Below are 24852 nucleotides of genomic sequence, written 5' to 3' on the forward strand. Positions count from 1 at the left end.
TGTACATTTTACTATGAATAAATTTATGTTACTAAATTATTATTATTAATATTAAAATTATTTTACTAAATATATAAATTTACTATATATTTTGAAAATTTAAATCTAATTTGAATTTAAAGTAGGTACTATTCAGTTTGCGTAACTTCACTTAACCTGGCTAAATACAGCAGTAATCCGTTTAACGTCTGATGATGGTTGACTCAACGTTGGCGCCACATATTATATTTGTGGTTGGTTGTTGTTTATCTATGGTTGACACACGTGATGCGCACACGACCTTGCGCTATTTGGTTGATTCATGCAATCGTGCGAGTGCAGTCTTGTCTAGAATTTGTTGAGGGGTGACTGTGTTATAATATTATTAACTTAATTTCATATTTATTTATTAATTAAAATAATTATTGAATATGAGTGCTACTAATAAAAGAAAAATTTACCTTTAAAATCGAGAATTTCAAGATTCAGAGATAGATTATTTATTTATTCTGAATAAGAATGGTAAACCACAGTGTTTGGAATGTTTACAAATCATAGCTCTGTGGAAAGAATATAACTTGAAACGCCATTATCTTTCCATGCATGAAAAAAAGTATCATTCGTACACGCGAGACATGGAAATACCACTAGTGAAAAAAACGAAAAAGCAGCTGGATCATCAAACGATTTATTTTAATCAAGAACCAAAATTTCAAGAAGCATCTGTAGCTGCATCGTTTGAAGTTTGTTTAGAAATAGTAAAGGCAAAGAAGCCATTTTTGGATGGAAAATTCATTAAAAAATGTGCCATAAAAATGGCTCAAGCATTTAATGACAACGAAATGGTAAGAAAATTGCAAACAGTATCACTTTCTCACCAGACTTGTAAGCCGACATATATACGAGATTAGCATGCATGTCACTAATAAATTAGAAAATCTAATCAATAGTTGCTGCTATTTTTCGGTAGCACTGGATGAAAGCACAGACATTTCCGATACGTCAAATGCTTATCTTTATAAGAACTGTAAATGAAAACTATATTTATTCAAAAGAACTTTTAAAATTACAATGATTACACGGAATAGCAAGAGGTGAAGACATTTACAAACAATTAAAATATTCAGTAGAGCAGTATGGCGGATTTGACAAGTGCACTGCTATTGCAACCGACGGTTCTAGAGCTATGACGGGCAAAAATATTGAACTCGCGGGACTTTTGCAAAAAGAGGGAAGAGCATGTCGTATGTTACACTGTATTATCCATCAGGAGGCATTATGTGGTTTATCCCTACGACTAAAAGACGTAATGGACAAGGTTTGCAAAATTACTAATTTAATTCGAGGCGGAAATCGTTCTCTTACACACCGAAAATTTAAAACACTTTTGGATGAATTGGAAACTGAGTATGGAGATCTGCTTTTACATAGTAACTTTCGTTGGTTAAGTGCTGTAAAGTGCTTGAGGAGAAGTTCATCTTTTTTTTCACAGAAATTGCCGTCGATGAAAATTTGACAGCAAATTTAGTTGATAAAAATTTTATTTATTCACATGCTTTCCTAACGGACATGTATTATGTGTATATGTGTTCCTGTGAATAATATTTTATTTTCAACTGGATTCTTGCTAATATTCCTTTAATAAGTTCATTTTATTGCATAAATATGCTTTTTTTTTTTTTTTTTTTTTTTTTTTTTTTTTTTTTTTTTTTTTTTTTTTTCAGATTATACAAAGAAGAGGAAAAGGATTTAGTTCTCCTGATTCCTTTTATAGGGATTGGAAAGAATACAAAGACGGATTTGGAAACGTCAATAATGATTATTGGCTAGGTAATGATTTTCATTTCAGTCAGTCAGTATGTGCCTTTGCTATGCACAGGAATAACACGTTGCATTTTACCTCTAAATTTCAAGAAAATTCAGCTGCGAATGCTTTTCTAATGCAAAATAAAGACACGTGTCGAAGATGCAAAATGTTTATTATTGCTAAATATAAACTATATGCCAATATCTTGTTTTCAGTGTTTCAGTGATAATTCAGTGAATTAATTAAAAAATTGTTATTTCACGGAAATCTTTTGAGTTTTTAACTTGGTTTCCTTCATTGATTCTTCAGTACTATTATATTATAAAGTACTATCGTAAGTAATCATAAGTATAAAAAGTAAATCAGTACTATCATAATAAAAAGTAAAAGTAGAGGATCATTAAACGAGTGTATAATACAGAAGGAAAGGTATGACTAACCTCTGCTTCTCTATTTCAGGTAACGAGAACATATTTTCTCTAACCAATGAGGGGCTTTATTCAGTTCGATTCGATATCACAGATAAAGATGGAATAAGCCGCTTTGCTCTTTACGACATATTTGCAATCGATGATGAGAACAAAAATTACAGGATACACATTAAAGGTTATAGCGGTGATGCAGGTAATTCAGAAGAATCTTTTCCGTACATTGAATTTCAAATATTATATCCGTTAATACCCATTTTTTAACTTCTAAAGTATGATTTTTACTTAGAAAGGAATTTCAACTTATTTTTAATTTTTGATTTTTTAAATGATAATAACAGAGGAGTATTATCACTTTACTGAAATTCTATACTAACAGGAAAACTGTTCTTCTAGTGCTTCTGTTCAAGGCATTTATGTTAAAACCAAGGTCAAAAACGTAATTTTGGAAGAAAAAATGAACTGATAGGGAAGTATTGTCAGAAATATTCCTATTAGCTCAATCTCGAATTTTTTAGTGATGTGTACTGACCATCACACCACAAGAATACGCGGAAGGAAGCTTTACTTCCTTAAACTCTTCCTTCTCTCCCAGAAAATGATTTCTCATTTTGTGAAAAATTGTCCTCCACCAAATTTAATCTGAGAATAAAGTTAACTGAATAGGGTAAAACACACGGTGGCTAACTGGTTAGGAGAAAGGATGCCTCCACAGAGAATTTTCTAAGGGAAACCTACTCGTAGTTGCTTTACGCATGAGGAAAACCACGAATGCAGCCAGTTCCATGCAGCCAGTTCATTTTTCTGGGATGAAACCCGGGTCGAATTCTCTGTATTCAGGAGTTTTAACCACTCAGTCACTGGTGGGCCTGGGAGTGTATTGAAGAAACATGAGTAGGATGAATTGGTTTTTGGTTTACTTGGTTATTGCAAAGTATGCTAGGTCTATCTGCTTAGCGGCAGGAATGCTTTCGTGGAGGAATTTTTAAGGGCAACGAGCTACATTAGACATGAGAAAAGCCAAACAAATGGCCATGCATGAAGCTCGTTAGCCTGAAATCAAACCCAGATTGAACTATCAATGTTCAGCTACTTTACGCTCTGCCGCTGGTGAACACTAAATAAGTTGGAAGAAAGAAGTAAGAACGTTACTTTTTGTTAAGGTTGATATTAAATGACATGCACCAAAATAAGTTAATAAGAAATCGAGAAACATTTAGCAAAAACGATAAGCGTTATATGTATATAAGTGATAGATACGTTTCAAAGAGCTTAATTTACCTTCTTCTTCAGTTGGTAGTAAGAAAATTAGAACCAGATCTTATGAGAAGGAAAATCGCTGTAGGAAACTATTTAGATTAAGTTAAAATACATACTTGATTGATGACAACGAACCTCCCAAAGCCGTGCTTTGGTAGAAAATTCAATCAGAAACTAATAAAGAATCAGATTCCTTAACGTACGGTTAAATAATTTTGATCATTAACAAGAAAAATGGAAAAGATTTTTATGAATGGGGAAATCTTCTATAAAAGTTAACTTACTAATTTAAGCATAACTTAGATTGCAGGCGATTATAATTTTATGCAAATTTTTAAGGATGCGTGTTATTATTTGTAATATATGATACGTGCAATTGCCTAAAATATACACCTGTTATTGAAGTAAAGAAATAAAAATAAATAGTTCTTCTTGAAATGGACTAGAAAACTCTCTCCGTAAGAAAAATTAACTACTTCGGAATAATTAATGACATGTAAAAGTTTCACTTTTCTAAAACTGATTAATTCTGAGACGCACTGTATATCCTGTACATTCTGAGTACTATGTATTCTATTCATATATTCTTACTTCCGTCAGATGTACATTGACGTTTTTTACAAAAATAAAGATAAAAATTATTATATATTGTTTTAAAATTGCTCGATCCAAGCACTAAAGCCGAAAGAAAGGTCAAAATTTTATTCCTATATTTATTTTTTAAGAAATTCTGCATAGGAGTTAATATTAAAATAATAAAAAAGAAAAATTTTAAACTAAGAGTAGAACTGGAATAACCAACTGGTTAGACTAGATTAGACTTAACCACTGATTAGTAAATCATAGAATAAAACACAATATTTAAATGACACAAATCATTTATTCTATTCTTCTTATTAAATGGTGGAATACAGAAATGTTAAATGGTGAAATACAGAAAATATTGCTTTTAGTTAAAAAAAAATTTTATGCCTGAAGTCCACTAACATGTTTGAATGGTTAATACCAAAATTGTCATAAGAAATTAATCTTTAAATATTCAAAATAAATAATTACCTGTAAAATTTATTACTTTTTAATAAGAAAAAAGTTTGCGATGCTAACACTTATTGATTCTAAGATATACTTTCTTTATAACAACGAGAAAAAACCTCAGATTTAAGTTCCTATTGAAACTATAATATCCAACCTCGAATTTAGGTCAGCAATTCTAAATTTGGATATACACCTAAATACAAACAGACTTTCATTATATATTTGACACACACATGCGAAATAAAATTTCACATACTTTTAAATTAAAGCATTGCATTTACGAGGAAGATCACCAATGATAGCACTAGCCATATAGAATACTTCAGGAACTTAGTCCTTCATAATATGCATCCGAAATGGGTAAAAGGAAGTACAGACCCTTCTTCTCAGTATCGACGAGAAACGTCCAAAAATAGGGCCGTAAAAATAACTGTCTTCATGGAAAAGATCTTCAAGCCACGTCCGGAACGAGGAAAACGAGTTACTGGATAGCATTTTGCTGATCACTCTTTATGGGAGACTTTATTACACGTCCTAGCATTTGGGCCAAGTCAAGAAGCCAACTCAGCGAAAAATTTCAAGCCTCATCCACTGAGTACCTTCTAACTAATCTCAACACCGCATCTTTCCTTCCGCCGAGCTTCACTCCTGCTAAAGTTCGCCAATCTTTCGATAGCGTGTTTTTAATTAATATGAGAATGGTAGCCTGCTTTTACTTGCATAAAGAAACGCGTGTTGCTCTGAGAAGCTAAAAATTGGATTCACAGAAAAACTTCCCCTTGCTGTCCATTGTCCTCCTCTTTCTGATGTAGGAATTTTATCAACCGGGCGAGGTAGACGTCGCTTTACAAAAACGCAATTTAATATGAAATTCTGTTGCTATTTGCCTTGGACAGAAATATTTTCTTTATCCTCAAAGATATTCGTCAACGGGTTTTAGAAATTTCAGCATTATTTAGGTAAGAACTGTTAAACAAATAACTACAGAATTTCTAAAAAGGAAGAATCGTTCTTAAAATCATTAACTCATTAGGAAACTGAATTCAGTTTTCGCGAATCTTCTTTGCCTAATTTAGTTAGAATTATTGGCATAAATTATCCTCTTAAGAAAAGGTACATATTTAGTGGAAAGTTGTTAGCTAAAGAGAAACTGAAATCCGAATTCTAGAACTTTGTGTGAAAATATTCTTGCAAATATTTCGGGGGAATATTTTGCTAACTTCAATTTTATCTTTTATTCAGATTATTAAGGAGACTCTGGTGAGCTTTCGGAGAGTTATATATAAATTCCTTGGTCCACAATGTTACCTAGACTGCCTCTAAAAGCGCATTGTAGTAGAACTTAATGGAAATTGAGGATACGGAACTGAGAATTTCTTTAATTTGGATTCTTTAAAACTGTGAGCGAACTGCAATTTGAGGTGTGAAGAAGAAGGCGAGGGAATGGACATAATTTAGATCCATTGTCTCTAAAACCACGAAGAAATTAACAGATAATGGCATAATTTAGGAGTATGTTTGTTTATTTCAAAGGAACGGTTGGTAATTTTTTTAGATACCACTGCAGTACAAAAGCAGATGATAGTGGTTGTCCTTTTTTTTTTTTTTTTTTTTTTTTTGTTCAACATCTTTATCAACTTTTGTTTCATTTAAATTTGCTAAGAAGAGAATCTGTACTTTTCCTTTTTACAGAACGGTCAGTTCCAGCTATTGGCATGCGATGTTTATCAAAGACATGAGGGAAAATCACACGCCTTTTGTTTCTTCTGCCCAGGAGTTGGCATCTAAGTAACATCAAACTTTTCAGTTGAATTGGGTTTGTTTGTTGTTGCCCAACTTAGCCACTCACATATTTTACGGTTGATTCTAAAGAAATTTTCAATTTATTGGTGAAAGAACTTGCAGAATTTCCATACCTGCAAAAGGAACATTCCGAGCTCACCTTTTTCCTTCTGCTTCTGGTAATTCCGTTGAAGGAGCTGTTGAGACTTTTCTGCATTAGTAAGACTGCCACTGATTTATTTCACTGTATGTATTATTTTTGATTCGATTATAAAGTTGACTATATTATAAAGTTGACTGATCTGTTCGCAAAGTATCCATAATTTTTTACTTGTAATTAGAAAGCTGTTTTGAAATGATTAGTAATAAAATAAGCTGCGTTATATTAGTTAAATACATTGTAATATCTAAATTTTATTCGTGTTACTGTAAAAGTGAAAATGCTGTATAAGATAACTGTAGCACTAATAAGAAAGGCCTGTCAACTTTAAAATCTCAATATTTTTAAGCAATATAATAAGGAATTGAAAAATGTATTTTAAAAATATGGAAATATACGAATTTTATAATTTACATTTTTATTTTCTAAGCATCTGGGCAGATAATTTAAATGATTTTCATTCTGGTCTTCTAGAACTGAGAACATGTATGTGTGCAGTATAATGTAAGTAATATATATATATCTATTATGATGGAGTATATATATATATATATATATATATAATCTAACGTCTCCAAAGGAGTAATAGTTATAACCATGCATACTCAACTCCTTAGAATAAAAAATATTTGCAACAAAGTCAGGTACAAGAAATCACTAAAGAAAGCTGATAATAGCTACTTTTTTTAACATACATTTTTCTTTTTCCTCAACTTTGAGCCAGTACTGCTTTCGCGTTTTGAGACTTTACAGAAGACAGCATCTTTTAGCAGTTTCGTACACCGCCATTTTGGAGCCGACGATCACCCTCCTCGTAAGTAATAATTTTTACAGACTGCACCCAAAATTTGGCATAATGATTTTAGATCAATTTGGATTTTTAATGGTCTTTTTGTATAACATAAAGCTTTTTTTTTTTTATGATGTTATGTTTTATTCGTTTTTCCAAGTATTTCGAAGGCGTGTAGGGGAAAATCTTGGTACATTTGAGATTCGATTTTTTGGTTTTATATGAATTTTAATGTTTTAAAATTTAATAGATTCTTTTCTGTTTTTGATCTCAAATGAACCAGTAGAACGAAAGACGTTTTCAAAAATATTACTCGAATTTTGTAAAGCTTTAATTCATTTTCTCCTGATGAGTTCTGAATTGGAGTTTCAGTAAAATGAGATTAATTTATATTTTTATATTTTTACTATCTTGTATATTTTTTCTACTTTGCATTTTCATTTTTATTTTTAGAGTTTGTACTACTATGAATTCTTATTTTAATTTTGCTTTGTTTTAGATATTGTGTTAAAACTCTTATACACCATATTGTTCAAGAATTGCATTGCTTTGACTCCACTTTACTTTTAACTTTAAATTATTTATATATCTCTCTTTCTCTATATATATCTACATGTGTTCACTGACTTGTAAGTGAACACATATATATATATATATATGCAGTATATATATATTTAAGTTTACACATTTTCTTGCATCCAAAATTTTCTCTGAATTTTTATGTAATATTTATGTTATATTTCTCTGAATTTTTATGTTATAGTTATGTATTAAAATAAAAATACGCTCAAATGATTTTTAAATATATATTTAAAAGTCAATGTGATTTGTTTCTGCGATAAAATATATAATAAGATTATATAATATATAATAATATATAATAAGATTATATAATATATAATAAATAAAGATTTTATGGATACCAGCGTGTGATTAAGTATTTGAAACCTACCGTTTAAAAAGTATTTCCATATTTCTTCCCAAAACTATAATTTTGAAGGTAAAAATTGAAATTTTTCTTTAATATGGTAATAATAATGCGAAATAGAAATAACGTATTCATTGTCGTTATAGTTCCCGTAATACATGAAATAAGCCCTGAAGTGTCCACAAATCCGATTAAGCAAAGGTACACACTGAAATCATTAAACAAAATTCAATAAATGAACTGATAAAAACTATACATAATACAACAAAAGTACAGAGAACATAAATTAGAAACAAATAAGCTAATATTTCCAACTGTAAGCTAGTATTATAAATATATCGTGAGTTTTTTTTTAGTCCAAAGGGATTTGAATCCCGAAGGACTATTAGTTTCGTTTTGGCATTTCGCGTCGGACTCATAAATGTCGGTTCACTTTTCAAACTGTTGCCACAAAATGTTAGAGTCCTGCATTATATTTGAAGAAATTAAATAATTAAAAATCTGCATAAATGTATGTATATTTCTCGTATTGTGATAAAACAACGGTACATAGAGTCATCGAATTTTGAATAACGTAATCCTCCAACGAATATGAGCACGTGGAAGACCAAATTTGAAATTTGAAATTTGTTTTATGATCGATTTCCTATTTTTTAAAACTTTGACGAATTTTTGATTAACAAACTCAAGGATTTCAAAGCGAGCAATGGCAACGTTGTGCAGAAAAAACATTTTTATCTCCAGCGCGTGAGTCTCTGTATCGGAAATTCTAAAGATATGCTCGTTTTAAAACTATTTTGCGATATTGTTGTTGCACTGGATCTTATGGTTTAAGTGCGAGGAACATGATATTTAATAAAGAAAGGTAACACACAAAATGTTAAAAAACGCCCCTTTGGACATAATTTAAAATCTGAAACATTTCAGATTTTTATTTATTTTTATTTTTTTATTTTATTTATTTATTTATTTATTTATTTATTTTTTTCAGGAAATGGGATGACAGATATCGATGGTCGCCCTTTCTCTACGAAAGATAGAAAAACTGATGAAGATGTTTCAGAACATTGTTCAATGACAAGGAAAAGTGCTTGGTGGTACAACGGATGTACCTCTGTTAATCTGAATGGCTTGTACATGCCTGGAGTTGATGATAAAAAGAGCATGTATTGGCACAAGTGGCAGTCCTATGTAGGAATGAAATATTCTACCATAAAAATTAGACCCAAGAATTTAAAGAACTTCATTTAGAATATTGTTCCTTTTTACAAATGATGTCATTTTAAATTTACTTATTCTCATACTTAATTTTGTCTATAAATTTTGAGTTTACTTGGTATAAAGAAAATGTATTTTATATAAGAGAAATAAAAACATTTTGTAGTGAACTAATAAATATTGAAAATCTTCGTGAAGCAGATTACAATGAGGAATTAATATATATAGTTGCATAGTATTGCTTCAATTTTGCAAACTGTATAAAACTGTCAATTATTCGTATTTCTAAGAAAATTCGTCTTTTTATCTTTCCTTAGTTCTAATCATTTGAACATAGATTAGGCCATTGGTCTCAAATTCGCTGCATGAGGACCAAATGCGTCTCCGATGCAGTTTTATGTGGGCCGCGAATGCATTTCAATATGCTTCAAGTGCAAATACGTTGCTTATAGTTTTAGAGACGTAAAAGTATGGACCGAGATCATGTGCCGACTGCTATTGAAAGAAAAAGGCAGAATGAATAGGTTGTGGCTTTGTCAATGTAAAATGCTTGTAAGACCAGGCCCGTTATTAGGGGAAGGTGAAAAATTTCCCACCGTTGGGTACAATCAATAACTGCCAACCGACAGCCTTTCTGTATTCTGATGTTTCCGACTTTTCAGTTAAATAAGTTAATATATATAGACCAACACTTATTTCAAGACCAACACTAATGGTCTGAAACTTAAAATACGAGAAGAAACTAAATTAAGTAAGAACTAAACTCAGATACTTTACAAAGACTAGTAACGCGACGATTGGCCTTTTTAACTCTATGTATGTAGTGAGCAAAATGCCGGAAACTACAGTACGTCTTCAAGTATCAAAGAGGTTCTGGCCTTAAAGGCAGATATGAACTGACTGAAAAGCGTGCGCGTGGTAAGGCAACGAGAAATCCCTCTTTAACTCTCTCTTTTGACTAAAAGCCATGTCTTAAATACGAGGGCATTTCGAAAAGTAAAGATACACCGTACGCCAGAGGAAAAGAAAAGTTTTGGTGAGTAAGTTGGCAACACAGGTGTTAACCTTGAATCGTTAGCTTTCTCCTCGAAGTCGTTCGGCATTTCAACGTTGATTCTGGTTGGAGTAGGTCGTGTTTAAAATGGCTGCGCCGATTCAGAATCCCGCCAAATGCGAAGTGCGCTCCGTCATACGTTTTCTTCATGCAAAAGGTCAGCGACCAGCGGATATTCACAAAGAAATTGTTTCTGTTTATGGGAACATTATGAATCGTCAAAATGTAACGAAATGGTGTCTTCATTTCTCTGAAGGTAGGACCGATGTTCATGACGAACAAAGAACAGGTCAGCCATATGTGATCTCTGATGCCCTTCTTCAGAAAACAGAGGAAGCAATTCGTGCGAATAGACGTCTCAAATTGAAAGAATTGCATCAGATCATACAGGAAGTGTCAATGACAACTCTTTATGAAGTTGTGACTGTCAAGTTAGGGTACAGGAAATTGTGTGCGCGCTGGGTTCCAACAGGCGGCAACCTTCTATGACTGTGGGATACAAAAGCTTGTGCACCGACTTAACAAATGTTTGGATAACGGGGGGGGGGGTGATTATGTCGAAAATAATAAATAATCCAGTTAATAAGATGTAACTGACGTTTTCTAAATAAATGTTTTTTTAAGGAATGCGAGCCATTGTATCTTTACTTTTCGAAATGCCCTCGTATATGCATTATATTACGATCTTCGATAGTATAACGACTGCATAATGCATTCGTTTTCTAATTTTAAAATCCTACTGACCTTAAATTCCAGAAAGATTATATTTTATTCGTTTTTCAAATTTTAAAATCCTTAATCGTTTCGTACTAGAATTAATAAGATAATTTTATATAATTGCTTAAAATAACTGAAATTATTGTATGGTCTTATCTAATTACAAAATGTGTTGCCACTTTCTATGTTATTTGCTGGTGGTGTATATCGTGGACATATATGTGTTGGTTCGTTAAAACTGAGCCGCTGACACAAAAATACCTCTACAAATAATGTGGCTGATGATATTAAAAGATACACCATGACTTATTAAATTATACAGCATATTTTGCTGCATTTCATTTACGCTTTTTTCCTCGAATTTAATTGGACATATATTTCTCATTTAAGTAATTAAGTAATTCTCAGTTCATGGCAAGGCAAAATGCATAAAAACTCAAAATACCTTCATTACAAATTGACAAATATGGAAAAAACATAACATATCAAATTCACACAAAACAATTTAAAATAATTTTACAATTAAAATTAATTGTAATTTTTTTTTTTTTTTTTTTTTTTTTTAATTCTACGCAAAAACAAACAATTCGGCTAGCGGGCAAGAAGGTAGATCTTTTTGGTACACAAAACTGAAAATTTACTTTTGGTCCCACTCGACAAAAGTACATTGGAGGTTCAGAAACTGATTTAATCCACTATTCTGCTAAGTTTCAAATGTAAACAATTATGGCTGCTCCGTTACGCTTAGCCGTACTTAAACAACTTTTAAATTGTTAAAATTAATAATTCAACAACTATTGCACGCAGATAAACTAAAGGCATAAAAACCTTAACCCGAACTTCCGTTGAAATATGATACCCGAAATTTTTGGCGATTATAATACTTCCTTTACTTCGTACAAGGAAGTAAAATTCATTGTAGTTTCTGGTGATGGTGAGAACTTGAAAAGTACAAACCTTAATGCAATATATTGAATGCCGGCTTGTACAAATATTAGGCCCCCATTTGTAACAACTCTTAAATAGTGGCAGGGTCCACGAGCGGCGGAGAGGTAAAGTCGCTGAAAACTGTTAGTTCCGATAGAGTTCGATTCCAGGCGAATGGGCTGGCTGCATGGTCGTTTTCGTGTTTTTCTCCATGTGTAACATGTATATGAACCAGTTTCTCATAGAAAGTCCTCCGCCAAGACATCTCTTCCCTTAGGCAGGTAGCCCTAGCGTGCTTTGACATAATTAAATAAACCAAAAAAACAACAACAACAACAACAAAAAAAAAAAAAAACTTTCGATTCTGGCTTCCAAAGATAGGTTGACGACATATGAAGACTGAAGGCTATCTGTGCGAAATAGATGAAAGTATCCAGTTATTCATAAAGACAAATTTAACCACTCAAAAAGGCATCTATTCATTTTTTTGGGCTTAAGATCTATGATAAATATAGTATCTTACTTTATTTGCAATACAATTAATTTAATCTAAAGCGAACATTTAATCTAAAGTGAAATAAAATTTCCTCTTCCAAAAAGAGATTAATTTGGTATAAACAGCAATTCTTGTCTAAAGGAAAACGAAACGGCAACAAGTGGATTTCTGAAGAACCGGCCTTGGATAAAGAAATGGTTAAATAACATGTCGTTTAAAGACGAATTATTATTTTAGAAAGAATTTTTTGCCCTTTTTATCATTATTTCAATGATAAGAATAATTTTTTAGATCAAAATGTAAAGAAACCTCTTCCCTTAAATAGTGGTGGCATTTTTTAGATCTTTATGCGATGAACGCAAAAGAAGAAACATGTAAGTAGTTATTTTTATTTTCTCTTTTTCTGAATATTATAGAAAACTTTTATTAAAAATGGGTAGAATTCTGTGTAGGAGTGAGCTCAAAAGATGAAATCCTAAAAGTATGCTAGAGGCCAATTTGAATGAATGGTTTTAAATTAAGACACGAAAAAGGAAGATCTTTGCTGTTTCTTTCTTCCACATAAACGATATAATAAATCAATTTTGATAAGCATTTTACTATTAGAGGCATTATTTACATTTCTTTTTGTTATGTCTTTGAACCTGTTATAAAATAAGTTTTAATTTATATGGAGTAGTCCATAGTATTTCTGTCGAATAGCACTTTTTCTTTCAAATAAGTCATCATCATAATTTTCGTTAATTAAAGATTGTACTAATTACCTGTAATCCTATTAAAATATATTTACACAGCAACATTATAATATAGTAGCGTATTAATATAGCTTTAAGTACAAAAGTGATAACTTTACGTACAAAAGTGATTTTTAAAAATTTTTTTTTTATTTCGGGTTTTGACTGCAAGGGCAGTCTACTGTTTTCTGATTTATTAAATTAGATTATAGTTTTTGGAAAAAGAATGAAATAATCTTATTTTTATACACATAATTTTTGTAACAATATTATATTTTAATGCATTATGTGTATAGCAATTTTATACATTTAATTTCAAAAGATTTCGTTTAACTTTAAATAGCACAGAAATAACATAATCAGTAATCGCAAAAACATAGTTTTAACCCAAAGGAGCGTTAACCTAGAAAGGCTACTAGTCTCAAAACGGGATTTTGCGTTGAATCACTATAAAAGTTTGAATCATTTTTCAAATTTTTGCCACCAAATACTATTATCCTGTATTAAATATTTATTTATTTATACAAATGCCAGACATTTGGCCACTGAGCCATTAGTCTTGATCTTGCTTTCCAATACTTAAGAATAATAAAGTTAAAAGATAATAGTGCAGTGCATTCGTCAATATGCTCTTATGCATGAACCGTCGAGTTACAAAGGGTGTGGACTGAAGAGTCCTTAAATCGAATTTAAAAAGATAGGCATTGAAACAATCGTACTCAGTCAAAAGACGAAATAACGCCACGGCTACAAGACGAGGAAAATCTGGAATAACTGGCTTTGAACTAGTGAGACACTCCCAGTCCTTTCCCTTAGCTTCTTTTGATAGGCAGGAGGCAAACTTCCTCTCAAATTCTAATTTAATTAAAAATTATCTTTCAGAATTAAATTAGGCTGAGAAGCACCTAACCCAGTGGGCCAGCTGTTCCATCGATGGCGAAAAGAAAGAAGTGTTTTTTTAAATAGTCTTTCTTTTCTTTGCTAGGAAATCGGCTCTTTCATTTCTCCCTATGCCACAATGAGCAGGAATCCACTGCAAGACATTCAATCAGCCAAGAGTGTTGGGAATCTTTCTACATTCGTAAATTCGTTTAGAAGTGCAAACTTCTGAAAAGCGGCTTTGTTGTCCTGTATCAAACTTAAATAAATTAAATAATAAAGAATTTGTATGAATGTATTCATGTTTTTCGCATTGTGAAAAAACAGGGGCACCTAGAATCATCAAATTTTGAATAATGTAGTCTACACCTGAATATGGACACTTGGAAGCCCGAATTTTAAATTTCGAATTTGTTTTAATGTATATTTCATATTTTGTAAAACTTTAATCAATTTTTGATTAACAAACTCAATGATTTCAAAGCGAGCAATGGCAAAGCTGTGTACTGGAAAAAATATTTTTATCTCCAGCGCGTGAGACTATCTATTGGAATTCTAAAGATATGCTGTTTTTAAATATTTTACAAAACTTTAACATTTAAAATTTTGCAAAACTTTAACGAATTTTTGATTAACAAACTCAATGATTTCAAAGCGAGCAATGGAAACGCTGTACGGAGATAAAACATTTCTATCTCCAGCGTGCGAGTCTGTCTATCAAAAATTCTAAAGGCAGGCTGTTCTTAAATATTTTATAAGGAACATTAGCCTAAATATTCTCGAAACGTGTATGTAAATGGAAAACAAAACCCGCCACTTTCTGCGTTATATAAGTGCGTAATTTTGTTATTAAAATTACTATCTTTAAATCAGTAATTTATGAATGATGAATAATCTTATGAATGATGCTGGAAAACTACATGATAAAAATTTACAATACTGAAAACTTTATACTCAATAACAGAAATTTATAAAAACATGAAATTCGTAAAATTTGTAATATTCCTGTAAAAGGGCATGGACTCACATTTTTTAAATCTAATTCTTAAAATATATTGGTATAAACGATTTGCAAGTACAACGTTTTTTGTTTCAAACATTTTCATAGACTGTTCTTTAAAATACTTTTATCTGTTTATTTCAATTTTTCATGATAGCTTAGCTTTTTGATGGTAACTTTTAGTTAGCTTAGCAACTTTTCTAAGATTATTTTAATGTTGTTTCTTCTTACATAATATATAAGTGGAGGTATGTAGGTACATAAAATTATACTGAACTCACTTGTTTCCTTATATACTAATTTTTCGTATAAGCAGGAGAGGATAGGAAGCTATTTTCATACGAAATATAAAGTATTAAATAAATTTATAGAATTACCAAGGATTAAATATTGTAACTGTAACAGTGAAACATTATTCACATAGTAACGAAGTAATATATAATGCTATGTCTCATACAAACATAGCTTTCTTATGATAAACTAAAGCATGTTTGGTTATTGTAATTTGAATTATAACGTACGGGCTACTCCAAAAATTAATAGGAATTTTAAAATGCATGGGTTTTTGCTTGATATGGACCGAGTAATGAGTTTAAAACATCTGACAGACATGAAGCGAATTATCGCTATCTTTGAAACTAACTATGAAGTCAGGGAAATGTTTAAATAAACCTTTTTATTTAGATAAAATTTAAATCATAAATGCAAGTTCTTGTGCTAACAATATTAACCACAGCTCGTTTAGCTAAACAAAATAGTCAGATTCAGTTTTAAACGTAGAATAGTAGTCAAAGACTGTACAACCTAAACATGATCTAAGCTAGAGCTGGCAAGAATTAAATGTAGTATGCACGGGCATCCGGAAACACAGTTTTAAACTCCAAAAACCTCAGCTTAAAGCCATAGCTACATTTATTTACCTTCTGAAATGACAAGTTACAGTAAAGGCTAAAAATATATAATAATTTACAGTAAAGGCTAAAAATATAAGTGGTTTATTTAAATAATAACCTTACAAATTTCATAAAAATGAATAATTTGTCATATAAGAACATGGTCTGATCACACTTTATGTTATGAATTCGGAAATTTCTTTTTCTTTCTTTTCTTTCTTTTTTTTTTTTTTTTCAATAAAAATATTTGAATTGAAGATTTCGTTGATTATCGACTGTTGCCAAGATAATAAGACAATTCTGAGCGAGTTTTAATTCCAGTAAATGAGCTAGATGCATGGGGTTTTTGTAATTTTATCTATGGGAACGAAAATACGAGATTAAACACCTTAAATGTATTCTAGGAAGGCTTCTTCTCTTAGATAGCGCCATTTAATCAATTAAACAAACTCATCATTAGATATTAAAGCAACGAAACGAATATGAAGTCCATTAGTTTGCAAAGAAAGTCGTTAGGTTATATCGATGCAAAAACATGAATAATATGCAATGCCCTCATCGGAATTCGAACTCTGGGACTTCTGGACATGTGTCGAGCGTGCTTCCAGTTACACTACGAAGACTTGCAGATGGGAGAGAGAAATATTTTAAACCTCAATCACATTATTCTTCGGCTACGCGGGACTTGATGTCGAAAGGGACAATTCTCAGAACCCGCACAATTCCAGGAAACCCACGTAGCTAGGTTACCATTCACTTACTACAAAGACTTGAACGCCAAACACTAATTGGTTATCGTTCAGATTGGGATCACGTGATGCTTCAGAAGCAGAACTTTCGTCTGATTGGTTGTCTACCCGGGTCCGAGGTCCAGCCGAGACATTTTCAGTGAGGTTTGAAAAAAATCCCGCGTAGCTGTAACATGGTTTCCTTAGCTAGGCGTAACTTCGCTTGAGGCGGGGCTCTTTTTTCTAGATTTACTTCCGTTTAAACCAGTGCTATCAGAATCTCATTTCTCAGAAAAGTCCCGTCTAGCAGGGACTGTAATCAAGTGTGATAACCTCTTTATATACCTTCCCTTTTAAAGGGCGATTGGGAATGAGGGAACCAATTCACTAAATCATGGTGGTGACGAACTGTCACCCACTACTTTTTTTTAGCTTGGGCGCCACTTGTAGAATCTTTAAGAATTTGCAAAAATCAAGAACTGAAGAAATCCGCAATGCCTTCACCGGGATTTGAACTTCGAACCTCTCGGATACGCGTCGAGCGTGCTTCCAGTAACACCACAAATGCATGCGGAAAAGAGGTAGAAAGTTTCATTAGGCTACATTGCCAAACGAAACAATTTAAGAGGAAATAAAAATGTTTTTCTAATAAAACAGGGGGAAATATTTAACCTCCTTAAAGATGTCCATTCAAGGAATTAAGCAAAATGTTAAATGGTATATATGCACCGAATACTCTTAGGAAAATTACTGACGAAATTCCTGAATTCCAGGCATCGGATAATTCGTAGATAAATTGTTCATCGCTCGTAACGTCCGAGATTTGTTCAATGATGTCAGTTAATATTTTTTTTTACAGTTTAAATGTATTACGAGTATAATGTATGCTTGCGTTTTGTTACGTACCTGTATTTGGATAGATTAGACATCATTTTGTCCGCACTTTGCTAGTTCTTGTGTACTAGTCCTTACAACTTCATGCACGTTATGACATTCTCACGGTTCTAGTGACTCTACTTTTCAAAAACTTTTGTGTGAGATAATCATGATGTTGGACAATTTATTCATCTTCTGTTATCGAACTTAGAACTTCTGACTCAGTTTCTTGCGAGAATCTATTTAGGAACTTTCATCGTGTTCTACAAGTGTCTAGAGGTATCATGCCTAGGGGCCCTGATATTCAAACTTCGTTATACCAAGAAGGATTTATAATAAAAGAAGCAGATCTTCGAATTATTTTAAATTTTATTAAAGTTAATTATGCCATTTTGAATCGATATACATAAAGAATATAAGTATGGCTATTTTACAGCCATCAGTTAATTTCTTGTGAAATGAACTGATATCTAAGAAGTTGGTTTCCATTTTGCATTCCCGTATTTCTGTGATGATCCAAGTTCTCAATTTACTTTTAAAAAAAATTTCGCAAGTAAAATATTAAATATTTTATATTTACATTTTGAATCTATAGCTAACACTACATTTATCAATTCTCTCCTCTCAAACATCACATTTTAGTTTCCGTTTCAGCAAATTTAGCATTATTTAGCACATTTAGCTTTATAACACGTTTACTGAAACAGGAACCAGAAATAAGCACCAGAGGCTGCAAAAAAGGTTTGGCACTAATAAGGCAACCAATATATCCCAATTTAATCGCTAGAAATCTGGAAAAATCGAGTAAACGCGGGAACTGGAAATCGAATTGATTCGTTATTCAACAGCTGATTGCAGTTCTATTCCAATATTTATTTATCAATGAATTTAACCTCGTATATTCTTCTTATTATTAATTTGTTACTTTTATGATTATATATTATTATTATTATTATTATTATATCAATACTACATGAAAGTTGAAGTAAAAACGAATATATATTGTTACGAATTTTGTACGTATATAATTAATTTTAGTGAAATAGTACATGAAATTGTAATATTGTTTTGGTATAGTAATGTAACATGAAAATCTAAAGAAGCGGAGGTTTTTCGTAAAATTAAGAACACGGGGGCAAGTATATTTAACATTGAGTAAATGGCTAAATTGAGTAAATTGTTGGAGTGGCAAGATATCACTAAGATGGCGAAGGTTTTGGCAACTAATTTTTGTTGCCAAGTTTGGTGGAATCGGCAAAAGTGGCCAAACTTGGAAGCATTTTGGTTCGGTCCCTGTGTAACTGTAATTTATATTCTGAGTGAATAAATGTAACTGATCCCTATATGTAATATCCGGCTCTCGTATGTCTTCCAATAATTTCAAGAAGTGGAAAGTACTAGAGATTTCTTGGCGTCCGAGTGAAAACTATATAATAGGAGGACCGGAAAGTAGTGTCGCTTTCTTACATTAAATTCAAACGAATACATTTTTAACAAGTTTTATTTTTAATCAATAATATAATCACCCTCGTTATCAACAATCTTTTGCCATCTAATGTGCAGATTTTCAATCTCGGACCGATAAAAATCAATTGGTTTTTGAGTAAAATATCTCGAGAGGACATTTCCGATATCATCCAAATTTTCAAATTTTTTGCCACTAAGAAAATGTCGTAGGGATCCGAATAAATGGAAATCCAATGCTGCGATATCGGCCGAGTATGGTGGGTGAGTATGGCAGTACCTCCCACCCCAATTCATTCATTTTTTCCTGTGTTCGTCTTGCACACTGCGGTCTTGCATTGTCGTGTTGCAGAATGACACCTTTTCTGTTGACAATTGATATTTTTCGATTAAAGATTGGTTCACTCCATCCAGTTGTTCACAATAAAAGTTTGCATTAACAGTTTGTTCAGGTTTCAGCCATTCAAAATGAACAATTCCGCGAATACTCCATCAAACACCCAGAAGTGCCTTTTCGGGATGTAAACCCTTTGTAACCCCTATTAAATCTGCCTTTTGAGTTTTGGATTATCATATAGGACTTATTTTTTTTTTTTTTTTTTTTTTTTTTTTTTTGTCTCCCTAATCAAACGATCAAAAAACAGTTCTGTATGGTGCTGTTGAAGTAATACGTTGCATGTGATGGATAGGTTGGCTTTATTCTTTTCGGACAGATTATGGGGGACTCAAACACCTGCTTTGCTTATTTTTCCATTCTGCTTTAAATATTCTTGGATGGTCGACCAAGGTTGGTGAAGAGTGTTTGACATGGATTTGCTTCCACTTCTGCCCTTCATGTTGTCGATATGCGCAGAAACGACATTACTTTCCGGTCCCCCTATCAGAACCGAAGAAAGCATATGCCGTTGAATTCCAGGTCCAGAGATAGCCGTGTTAACTTAGCTCTTTAGATGCATTTTCCATTGCGTTGTTAGTCTGACGTGTAATTACTGATTATACGCTGTGATACTGTGAAGAGCTGTACGAGACTTTTGTGGAAAGTTCCAGAACTGCGAAGCGTTTCTTTTGATAAAATAAATTCTATCAAGCTATCATCAGTTATGTGTGCATTTAATCTATTAAAAACCCGTATGCATGTAACAATATATATATATAAATTAATTAATTGTAAATTTTAGTTAAAAAATATAAATCTTAAAAATTAAATATAAAAATATAAATCCTAATATAAAATATAAAAATAAAGCCTAAAGTATTAAAATTAAAGCCTAATAATTAAAAAATAGTAATTAAATAATAATAAAAAGCCCAATAATAAAAGTTAATATGATTAATTCTTATTAAAATTAATAACTATTAATAAAAAGACTAATAATTTTATTAAAATGTATAATGATTAATAAAAGCCTTTTCTTAAAATTAATAATAATAAAAAGGGCTTTCTACTAAAATTATTAATTAATAATAAAAAAGGTCTAATAATTAAAAAAATAAAGCCTAAATTTCAGTTTAAAAATATAACGCCTAAAACTAAATTGGTCATTCAATAAATTATAATTGATTTACAAATATTATTTATTAATACTTTTTTTGTCTTTTCTAGAACTTAAAAACATGTACAGGGTTATCCAAATTAAACTTCCCCAACTCAGAGGCCTGTGCAGAGTGTTGTATGGGTCATAATGATGAAATTTTAAAAACCCCCGTGTGTTGATGAAATTTTAAAAACAGACACTTCAGATCATGCGGTCGAGATTTATTACACAAAAAAAATTAGTAGAAGAAGTTGCCGATAGGTGGCGCTGTAACACTAGTAATGTGCATATTGCAGCAACGTGATTTGCAGAAATAAAACTTCTGCGCAACGTATCCAAAAGATGAGCCCTACAAAAGTGGAAGACAGGCCTTGCACAGGCAGTTCTTTCCAGCTCGCTGATGCACAATGACGACTTTGAAAGACAAAGCTCTGTTAGTGAAACTTTTCTACCAGAATGACGAGAACTCCTATGATAAGAGAATTCTGTCGGCTGAAGATCTTACGCTGAGGACCAATGACACCACGCGCTCTACGAGACATGATGAAGAAGTTCGAAAGAACGGGACAGCTGAAAATTTTACCAGGTAGAGGACGACAGGTTGTGGAATCTGCACGTGTAGAAGACGTTGCTTTGGCGGTCGTGGACCATACAGCCAATCGCCACATGGTGTTGTCAGTGTGCCAACTGTTTCTCGTGCTGTTGATATGCCCTATACCAGTGCTCCGCAACCGGTGTGCCGCGGCACACTGCTGTGCCATGAGTAGGATATAGGTGTGCCGCAATCAAATACGTGTATTTGACATTTTGCAATTTTTTATCATGTATTTAATACACAATGACAATTTTTTTCCCTTAATAATGTCTATTTTAAATGTTTTTATATATTTCACGGTTGTGTGTGTGATTGTAAGTGTGTCAGCATCTGAATTTTTTTCGGCACTTCCTTGATAACTCGGAACTCAAAAATATATAACTTTTTTTTAAACATAAATTTAAACGAAATATATTGGTTTCAGACCATTTTAATTAAAAATAATAGCTCTAAAACTGTTTTTTAAAAATTTGAAATAAACCAATCAAATTGAAGAATTATTGTATAAATCAATACATATATACATTAGCTTTTGATGTGCCACGAAATTCCAGAAAGATTTTTTGTGCGTCGCAAGTGAGAAAAGGTTGCGGAGCACTGCCCTATACGACCGTCTGACGTGTGATGCGTCGAATCCTCGGTTATTTTCCTTACAAAATCCATAGTCGTCATTTGCGGATCCCGAACGTCCTTAAAGAACTATATAGCAGCCCTGGAGGAGGCCACTTTGGAATAATGAAGAACTTGCAGGGACGAGAGCACTTTTATTGGAGTAATGCAAAGGATGACTGCAAAAGTGGTGCGGATCTAGCGATGCCTGTGCAGGTGGGAAAGGACCGAAGAAACGCAGCCGAGGCAAGCTGCATAGTTACAACGTAGGAGCTCCTATTGAACGTACTGCCCTTGGGACCTCTGCCACGAACTGCTGGTGGTAACAAATACAACCTCGTTGTCATTAATTACTTCATCAAGTGACCTGAAGCACATCCTATTCCTGATCAAGAGGCTGTCACAGTAGCATAGGTGATGATACAGCACTAGATTTCCAGATTCGGAGTGCAACTTCAGCTACATTCCGATCAGGGAAGGAATTTTCCCTACTCTGTTTTCAAAAAACTCTGGAAGCTGCTCGGCATTGACAAAACCCTAAAGACGCACTTACATCCCCAGTCGGACGGCACGGTAGAGAGGTTCTATCTAACCATCCTTAATAACCTGTCACTGGTGATTTCCAGAAACCAGCAGGACTAAGACAAAAGAAGTTACAGCTGTTTTTACTGGCTTACCGCAGTGCTATCCACGAGACTACCGGCTATTCGCCATCTCAGACGTTCTTCAATCGTGAACTTCGTCTGCCTCGTAATCTCTTGTTTAGTCACCCTCCGGTTATGCCTTCATCGCCTGAGGAATACATTCAAGATCTCCAGGCCTGGTTTGAAGTAATGCATAACTTTGCACAAGAGCGAGTCAGCTTGGCGAGGGAGAAGATGAAGATCCGATACGACACAAGAACTACTGGACATCGATTTAACGAAGGAGATAGGGTGTGGTTGTGGAATCCGACTCAACGGAAAGGACTCTATCTGAAATTACAGTCACCTTGGGATGGTCCTTATACAGTCCTAAGTAGGCTGAACGACGTCGTGATCTGGATCAGTAAGTCATCGAACTCTAAGCCTAGAGTCGTACATTACGACAGGTTATCTGCTTACTATGGCCATAGTACGTAGTGTATATAATGTAAATAGTTAAAACCATGTTCGTTCCTTTTTTTCTAATTTTGATAGTATTTGATTTGTATTTAGTATTGGATAGTATTTCATTTATTCTAAGTTACTTATTGCAATTATTGTTTATATTGTTTGTTATTGTAATGTAATGTTTGTTATTGCATTGATGCCTTAGCTATAAGTTTGGCTTCCTGTCCAGAGATTGTACTGCCCGAGACGTGCAGTCCTTGAGAAAAGGCAGTGTTACGGATTTTGTATTTAGATAGCAATTTTTGGTAGAACAGTAATTAAAATTGCTTTATTTCCCTTCTATAATGCAGCGCATGACGAGTTTTAGGAGAAAGCTACGCCGAAAAAGTAAAAATACAGGAGCACGCGCATTTAATAAGTAGATATCTCGTAATTTTTATTTAAATTGAAATAACACAATTGTGTGTTAGCTGTAACTGTATTTCTACTCTTTTACTTTCCAGAAAACTCGAGAAATTACGAGAAGCTTCTGGTGACTGATTAAAAAGTTTATAAAAGCCATAGGAAAACATCTCAGTACAGTTGTTTACTAAGTTTTTATTGTTGATTTTAGGGAATTCGAGGTGAGATCGGATTAGCTTTCTCTGCACTTTGAAATGTGTTCTATTTAACGTTTTAATAGTTTAAAATATAACTACTGTGTGATACTGCGATATTGTATGAATCTCTGTGAGGAAAATTTTCAGCATTTCCTTTTATTTCTTGTGCTAAAATTAAATTTTATTAACTTATCATCAGACTTGTGCCTTCAGTCTGTTACGAACCCGTACGCACGCAACAATATGCTCATTTTAAAATTATTTTGCGATATGCTTTTGAACTGAAATTTTTGGTTTAAGTGCGAAGAACATGATATTTAATAAATAAAGGTAACACACAAAACATTTAAAAAACGATCCTTTTGGCGTAATGAAAAATCTGAAAGCTTTCAGATTTTATTTTTTGTTTTTTAATCTCATTATTATTTTTTTTTTTTTAATTTCTTGTTGACAATATTACCTATGGTAGCTTTAGATATCGAAAAACCATGGCTTTCACGGCGTTTTCTAATAACTAAATACGAACAAATTTCTTTGGAAAAGGTGCAAACATGGCCTTCCATCCATTGCTTCTTTAATGCGTTGCTTCTTAAAGCGCCATTTTGCATGAAAAGAAAATTGCCAAGTAGCAGAGGATAATTTATACTTACAAAAATAAACCTGCAGTTAAAAAACATTTCCAAGCAGATTTTTTTTGGAATTTTTACTTGTTAATTTGAGCAGTTAATTAATTCATTTGCCGTTTAAATGTTCTTATGTGGTGGTTATCAATCATGTTGCTATTTTCCTGTGTGTTTTTGCCATTTTTCTACATATATTTCGTTAGATAACCAGTCGCTATGGATTTATCTGTGATGGTGAGAGAGTTGAGTGAATGTACATCTACATTTATTACTTTACTGAAAGTGCAAGGGAAATGTGCCGTCTTTGAATGGCGTATGAAAGGTGGTTTGGTTGCTACTTTTTTTATTGTACGAAATGTGGTGATAATACGCGTTTATTTGACAGAAAGGGAAGTACGCATAGGTTTGAATGGCGATGTAGAAAGCAAGGAAAAGTGAATGCGCATGATGTTGGTAGGAGTATAAGGAAAGGTTCCTGGTTTAGTCACAGCCATTTGAGTTATAAAGTATTTCTCTCATCTTCTCGGCATGCCTTCGTGGTGTGGTGGTCCGCAAGCTGTGCGGTTATTCCAGAGGTCCGTTGGTCGATTCTCGGCAAAGGCGTTGCATATTCTTCTTCCTTCCTGCTTCCAAAATACCTAATGT

At 32.7% G+C, this 24852-nt stretch overlaps 1 protein-coding gene across 2 annotated transcripts in view; it reads left to right on the plus strand.

The window, feature by feature from the left end:
• The window catches only part of LOC118204142 (techylectin-5A-like), a 53715-nt gene extending 44158 nt beyond the window's left edge, over window positions 1-9557 (plus strand). For both annotated transcript variants that reach the window (XM_085825390.1, XM_085825391.1), the window contains 3 exons: window positions 1704-1809; window positions 2246-2410; window positions 9161-9557. In XM_085825390.1, the coding sequence (XP_085681516.1) occupies window positions 1704-1809; window positions 2246-2410; window positions 9161-9420 (531 nt within the window). In that variant the 3' untranslated portion in view covers window positions 9421-9557. The remainder of the gene's footprint in view (window positions 1-1703; window positions 1810-2245; window positions 2411-9160) is intronic.
• Window positions 9558-24852: the final 15295 nt, after the last annotated feature.

The sequence above is a fragment of the Stegodyphus dumicola genome, chromosome 10 (assembly GCF_044657685.1).
Source record: "Stegodyphus dumicola isolate Sdum_Otavi_A_Nest chromosome 10, ASM4465768v1".
Taxonomy (NCBI): domain Eukaryota; kingdom Metazoa; phylum Arthropoda; class Arachnida; order Araneae; family Eresidae; genus Stegodyphus; species Stegodyphus dumicola.